The sequence below is a fragment of the Salmo salar genome, chromosome 02 (assembly GCF_965601325.2).
Source record: "Salmo salar chromosome 02, fSalSal1, whole genome shotgun sequence".
NCBI classification, from domain to species: domain Eukaryota; kingdom Metazoa; phylum Chordata; class Actinopteri; order Salmoniformes; family Salmonidae; genus Salmo; species Salmo salar.
In genome coordinates, this window is record NC_138292.1 from 22,959,666 (window position 1) to 22,966,996 (window position 7,331).

A 7,331-nucleotide genomic window follows, 5' to 3' on the forward strand; every position below is an offset into this window, starting at 1 on the left:
AATATTTAGACAATAGCTGAAGCAAGGGGCTATAGATAGCAGCACACAAGTAGACTACAAATGCATGCTGGGCCGGGCATGCCCTGAGCTGGTGAAGTGAGTGCTACCAACGCTTCAGCTTTTGGGAATCTCGCTCCCTGCCTCAGTCAAATTGGGCACGCTCCGCTCCAGCTCTGCTCCACTCACATACTCTGGTACATAAGCACAAAATAGTCAACCCAAGTCGAAGCTCTTTTCTTTTGTTTTACCTTTCATCTCACACACAAACACACATACAGGCACACACACACACACACACACACTCACACAAATGCACATGAGAAAAGCAGAGATTAAACGTTTGGGCTTTATTTGGATTCATAAATCATGACTTGAATTAAAAATACTTTTGTATTTCTGTTCTCTTTCCCTCGTTGTCTTCGCCTATATATTTTACTTATTGTCCTCCATTGTTTTGTTGATCCAGCTAATGTATTTAGCCACATGGGTGTACACTCCATATCTACCAGTCTGTCCACAACCCACACCCCAACTGACAATACCTGCAGCCCAAAACCGTTTAGTACTACCATCCATCAAGACGTACGCCCCTCCACTGTCCCCCGTACAGGAGTCCTTGCCCCCCTCAGGTACTCCGGCACAGAACATGTTGTCTGTCAGAGCAGGGATCGTCTCTGTTGGCATTGCTGCTTTTGCACTGTTGACAGAGTTTTGGCACTCATTCCCGTCCACTACTGGTAGGCGTATGTACCTGAGCTTGTTGGCAATGATATCATCTTCTTTGATGCCAAAGCCTGAGACCATACTGATAAAGGATAGAGGTCAGGAAAGAGGTCAAGGAGTTACTCAGAAAACTATTGCCTTACATTCATTAGCTTACCAAAGAACATTGATGAACTATGGACTGCTAAGGACTGGTTGTGCAGTTAGGCTACTTTAGATTTTACAATTGAATTTAAGGATGCCAAAAAGAAGTCATGAAAATTGTAGGTTGCACTCTTGGCGCATTGACTACTTCCATGATAAGAATGAACACATTATGAAATGTGGGTCTATCTATCCCTTCAAAATGCACTTCCTCTTTGTGTTCTTATTGATGTCTTTAATAATATAAATGTTAATATTGTTGTTCAGCTTTCTCATTTTTAATAAAGAACAGGACAAGTCTGACTCACCCAATCTTGGCTGTCTCGTATATAGCGTCCTCTGGTGGCAGACACAATGGCATAATGTCAGCGTGGAATGTGAGTGGTTGTTGGAGTTTTATCAGGGCGATGTCGTGATTGTAGTTTGCATTATCTGGGTTTTTGTATTCAGGGTGGGGGTGGAGAGAGGCGACACCAAGAGGGGTGAGCTTTGCTAGTTTTTCTGCATCATTGTCTCCCATAAAAACCTTGAAAACAAAACATAATTCAACTTCAGAATAAATCTTCAACTTCTTCAAATCTGACATCACTGAAGGACTTCTACATACGGAATTTGAACGCTAGCTTGTGGTGGCTTTAGCAAAGTACTGAAGACTTCTCTTTGCCTGTTGTTACTCAAGATATTTAGGTGGACTATACCTTTGAAAACATAAGTAGGAAATACTTTTGTTCTCCAGTGTCCAATGAATTGATGGGTGTGTCACAATCTACCTACCCGAAGTTTCTCCTTTAGCACAAGTTCGCCCTTTTGCACCAGGTTATGAGCTGCAGTCATGATCCAGCGGTCCCCAATCACCATGGCCCCTCCTCTGCCTCCGTCCACACTGAGCATCACCTGCCAGGGGATGGTTTTGTCTGGGGCTTTGTCTCCCCCCATGATCTTCTGAAAGACTGAGAGGGACACCGTGGGCCGGCCACAGACTGGGGATGGGGGTAAAGTAGTGACGAGGGTCACACAAATACATACAGGATGGTATATGCAGGATATGGTAAAGAAAATGGTACTTAAGGAGTTACCTGGGATACATGAGGGAATGACAGGGGTGTCAAGGTTGTCTCTCCATGTTCTATCTGCTGCACAAGTGTAGCTCACTGAAGGACAGACAGACAGACAGACAGGCAGACAGACAGGCAGACAGACAGACAGACAGACAGACAGACAGACAGACAGACAGACAGACAGACAGACAGACAGACAGACAGACAGACAGACAGACAGACAGACAGACAGACAGACAGACAGACAGACAGACAGACAGACAGACAGACAGACAGACAGACAGAGAGTGGTTGTCAACACAAATTAAATAACAACATATTATTGTTTGATGTAGGATAGTTAAAACATCTCACCAGTTGCTCCTCCAAGGAGTGAGTAGAAAGGTTCGTTGCAGTGGTACTGAATGACAGAGAGGTGCTGGTTCTGAGAGCCAGATATGAACCTTACGCCTCCATTCAACAATGCTTTAGGTTCCCCACAGTCAATTACTGCACGAGAGAGAGAGAGAGAGAGAGAGAGGAGAGGAGAGAGAGAGAGAGAGAGAGAGAGAGAGAGAGAGAGAGAGAGAGAGAGAGAGAGAGAGGAGAGAGAGAGAGAGAGAGAGAGAGAGAGAGAGAGAGAGAGAGAGAGAGAGAGAGAGAGAGAGAGAGAGAGAGAGAGAGAGAGAGAGAGAGAGAGAGAGAGAGAGAGAGAGAGAGAGAGAGAGAGAGAGAGAGAGAGAGAGAGAGAGAGAGAGAGAGAGAGAGAGAGAGAGAGAGACCAAAATACATCTGTGTTTAATATGGAACTTGATTCATGGGAATGTATTAGGTTGTGATCATAGAAATATAATCCATTTCCATGGTTGTGACTCACTGTGGCACTCAGGGAGGGAGAGGTGCCACTGTCCATTCTTTTGACACATGGAGGCATAGCTCTTGATCTCTCTGCCATCCTGAGAGAGAGAGAGAGAGAGAGAGAGAGAGAGAGAGAGAGGCGCGATACTTCACAAGGGATATTTCCAGGAAAAGAGCCCTTGTAGAAAATAAAAAGACTGAATATTAACAAGGGAAAGAAGGAAATATGAGGTAAGAGAGAATGATAAGAGGCAGGGTAAAAAGGGATTGTTTAATCTCACCATCATTAGTTTGTAGCCAGGGTCACAGCGGACTTGGATGTAGTCTCTGTAATAGTACTGGGGAAAGTTTGGGGTGACTCTTCCATTGGTGATAGAACTGGGTGAAGCACACTGCACCCCTATGAACAACAACACACATATCAGGATTTCAGACCAGGGCTTTTTTAGTTAGGCTTCAACTTTGACCTGTATTCTCTGCTTTACTTCCAGGAGGTTTTACCTTCTCACCTTTTTTCACTTCACTAGTTTGCATCTGCTCTTCCCTTCATACTCTCCCTTGCTCTCTCTTTCTCCCTCTCCTCTTTCATTATTTCCCTCTACCTATGTTCACCCTCTCTATGCATTTCCTCCTCCCTCTCTCACTCTGAGTAGTGTAGTGCAGGCTCCAGCCCTGGCTCAGACCAGCCCAGTCAGTGTGGTAGTCTAGCTGGACAGTGTAAGAGTTAGTGGGCATTAGTCCAGGACTCTTCCCTCCACACAGCTTCTGGGGTTCCTTGTCGGGGATGGACACCTGGGCGAGGCAGAGGAGAGATCAAACACTGTAAACAAACACAAAGCATGCTGTCCTGAACACACACACATGCATGAACACGCACATGAACAAACACACACATTCAGTACTTCATTCATTTACTCTATGGTCAGGGCAGTGTACAGTGTTACCTGTAACCAGTGGTCAGGGCAGTGTACAGTGTTACCTGTAACCAGTGGTCAGGGCAGTGTACAGTGTTACCTGTAACCAGTGGTCAGGGCAGTGTACAGTGTTACCTGTAACCAGTGGTCAGGGCAGTGTACAGTGTTACCTGTAACCAGTGGTCAGGGCAGTGTACAGTGTTACCTGTAACCAGTGGTCAGGGCAGTGTACAGTGTTACCTGTAACCAGTGGTCAGGGCAGTGTACAGTGTTACCTGTAGCCAGTGGTCAGGGCATTGTACAGTGTTACCTGTAACCAGTGGTCAGGGCATTGTACAGTGTTACCTGTAGCCAGTGGTCAGGGCATTGTACAGTGTTACCTGTAACCAGTGGTCAGGGCATTATACAGTGTTACCTGTAACCAGTGGTCAGGGCATTGTACAGTGTTACCTGTAACCAGTGGTCAGGGCATTGTACAGTGTTACCTGTAACCAGTGGTCAGGGCATTATACAGTGTTACCTGTAACCAGTGGTCAGGGCAGTGTACAGTGTTACCTGTAACCAGTGGTCAGGGCAGTGTACAGTGTTACCTGTAACCAGTGGTCAGGGCATTATACAGTGTTACCTGTAACCAGTGGTCACGGCATTATACAGTGTTACCTGTAACCAGTGGTCAGGGCATTGTACAGTGTTACCTGTAACCAGTGGTCAGGGCATTGTACAGTGTTACCTGTAACCAGTGGTCAGGGCATTGTACAGTGTTACCTGTAACCAGTGGTCAGGGCAGTGTACAGTGTTACCTGTAACCAGTGGTCAGGGCAGTATACAGTGTTACCTGTAACCAGTGGTCAGGGCATTATACAGTGTTACCTGTAACCAGTGGTCACGGCATTATACAGTGTTACCTGTAACCAGTGGTCAGGGCAGTGTACAGTGTTACCTGTAACCAGTGGTAGAGGCAGCTGGGTCCATTCTGGGTGCCTATGTGCTCTATGTGGAAGCTGTCAGTGAAGTTGAGGGTGACGATGAACCCAGGCTCCACAGAGATGACATACTGACAGGCCAGGCCGTGGGGTGATGGGTCAGGGTAGCCTGGGCTGGACAGAATCCCCTCTGGTTCATCAAATATACCCCCACCACAGGACACTGGGGGAGAGAGAGATGTCCTCAAGATGTGTAGGACTACAATACACACACACACACACGCACACACACACACACACAGATAGAGAGAAGGTGTACTCACAGACACAGGTGCGCTGGTCAGGGCGGAGCTCGTAGCCATGGCGACAGGAGCACATGTAGGAGCCCAGGGTGTTGTGGCAGAGCTGGGAGCAGAGTGGACCAGAACCATCCTCAGGGTCTGGAGCTGAACACTCATCTATGTCTGGGATAGGGATGGAGAGAGGGATGGAGAAGAGAGGTGGAGGGAAGGAGAGAGATGGAGAAGAGAGGTGAAGGGAAGGAGATAGGTGGGGGGGTGTAGCTTAGAATCACACTGTGATGTCACCTTCCCTGAGACTTTCCTGGGGCTTGTGGTTTAACAGTGGTACGGTTGGCTTGGATTATGTATTCATGTTGTGAGCAGGGCATCTGATCCTCTAGTGGGGTTGCTACCTTTGGCCTGATAATGGGCAGAGAAGCCGAGGTGCTGGTGTGGCTCAGGGTTCGTGTCGTCTGTCTGAAGGACCAGGGTGAGCCTGTTGCCTGGAGACAAGAGTGGCCGGTTGCCTGGGTGATGTCCATCAGCAGAATTCTCCTGACCACAGAACTTTGCAAGGACCTTCTTGTCATATAAAACCTGGAATGACGGAGTGAAGAAGGTTCTTGGACATATTTCAATATCGGTAAGAAACATTTAATACATCCTACATTTTATAATAAGGTGTCAAAGTGTTCTTTTGAAGTCCACTGACCGTGAGTGAGTCGTAGTAGCAGTCGGCTGAGGGCTCGATGTCCAGGTGAGTGAAGCTGAGCTGGAGCTGGTAACCCTCAGGTACACTGAGGTCCCACTGTTGTGACAGGGCAGCAGGGTACGGCTGGGGGAACTGGGGGGACTGGACCACCCCATGTAGGGCTGGCAGGGACCGGGCCAACCGCCAACACTCACACACAGACACACACAGCAGCCTAGAGCAGAGCAACACAGGGAGAGAGGGCTGAGATGGGAGGTATAGGAGGAGTTGTGTGTCACAACGAGGTAAATACAGCCCCTTGAAACATGTCTGTATGATGACTGATCAGAAAGAGAGCTATTTTCTGATCTGTGACCAGGAAGCAGAAGAAAACATAACCTAATGATGCTGTAGGAATCACATGTTCTTATCATCCTTCAAGATGAAGGCTCAATAAACGTTAAAACCACTGGCGTGCTGCGTAATATAAACAAACAGGTTATACTTCATTTGAACTCTTCCTCACACGTGCTAGTCACATGACATAATGTACTAGTAATGGAATAAATGGCATACACCTTCACGGCAGCTGGTCTGAATATGACAACTGACTTTACACACTCACGTAAGCAGTTGTTGTTTACGTTCACTTAGCTATAGCCAATGGGTTCAAGTATAGTGTAACCAAACAAACTCACCAGATGAACGGAGGGGTCCAGTCCATGTTGAAGGTCCTGGCTACAAATGTTTCTGTTGTTATTGTTTTACTGTATTGTGGCTATTGCTCACATGTAGTAGACTTGAATTCCCTGCAGTCTGTGTGTCCTAATAGAGACCTATGGTGAGGTATTATGCTAGACTACGAGTCTAAAAGTCATGTTAAAACCTGCTCTGTTTGACTTGGCTGAAATAGATGAAGGAGAAGGGGGGACAAGAGAGAGGGAGAGAGAGAGTGAAAGAGACCGAGAGACAGAGTAGTGGTGGTGTTGGGAGTTAAAAGGCTACAATTGATCAGTTCTTAAAGGTAAAACCTTTTTTACGTTAATGTCGAAAATGAAACCTATAAAAGACAGAATGCATATCTACCAGAGGTTGTAGGGGGGATGGGGCGCGGGGGAAGGGGGGGAAAGGGGGAGGAAGGGGGAGAAAAGGGGAGGGAGGACAGAGCGAGAGAATGGGAGGAAAGTGTTGTGTGTTCAGTACTCTTCCCGTAAATTCTGTTTGAATAGTTTGTTTTGTTTACACATAGGGACAAACTCCATGCTGGCCTGGGTATGTCAGTTCAGGTCACATGATGCAGTGCTGCTACGCTGTTGATGAAGAACACACTGTACACTCAACACTATCCACTATGGCATTCAGATGATGTACCTTTTTTAAACTACATCCCTGGTCATGTGTAGTTATGGGATATGACAGCCTACAGTAGGTTAGATAGATGAGACCCTGATGAAGGCAGCTTAGCTGTGGAAACGTTGGTATTTAGTGTAGTTATGGGATATGACAGCCTACAGTAGGTTAGATAGATGAGACCCTGATGAAGGCAGCTTAGCTGTGGAAACGTTGGCATTTAGCGCATTCGTTGCATCGGAGCCTCGGAAATGTGTCCAGCTTTTCTTTTCTAAGACTACAGTGTGTTGTCATCATAAATGCAATATTAGTAATATATTGTGAGATATAAATAGAGGTTCCATGTTTAATGGACACAAAAAGCGAGATGTTCAGAGAACAGATGTCACTGATTGCCACTACAACTTATA

General features: G+C 46.5%; 1 protein-coding gene across 1 annotated transcript; it reads right to left on the bottom strand.

Moving 5' to 3' along the window:
- Positions 1-328: 328 nt before the first annotated feature.
- LOC106574204 (complement C1r-A subcomponent) lies at positions 329-6,596 on the bottom strand. The gene is made up of 13 exons (XM_045700410.2): positions 6,270-6,596; positions 5,593-5,806; positions 5,294-5,477; positions 4,923-5,063; positions 4,617-4,822; positions 3,407-3,554; positions 3,044-3,162; positions 2,782-2,860; positions 2,280-2,414; positions 1,944-2,018; positions 1,642-1,847; positions 1,176-1,393; positions 329-805 (listed from the first exon to the last, which is right to left on the bottom strand). Exons 1-13 carry the CDS (start codon positions 6,293-6,295, stop codon positions 433-435), a joined length of 2,124 nt encoding a protein of 707 aa, XP_045556366.1. The 5' UTR covers positions 6,296-6,596; the 3' UTR covers positions 329-432.
- Positions 6,597-7,331: the final 735 nt, after the last annotated feature.

Coding starts and splice junctions, on each gene's coding strand:
- LOC106574204 (XM_045700410.2), bottom strand. CDS start 6,295: ATGGACTGGACCCCTCCGTTCATCTG. Junction 3,163..3,406: donor CCTGCACTACACTACTCAGA/GTGAGAGAGGGA, acceptor TGTTGTTCATAG/GGGTGCAGTGTGCTTCACCC. Junction 1,394..1,641: donor TGCTAAAGGAGAAACTTCGG/GTAGGTAGATTG, acceptor TTTGTTTTCAAG/GTTTTTATGGGAGACAATGA.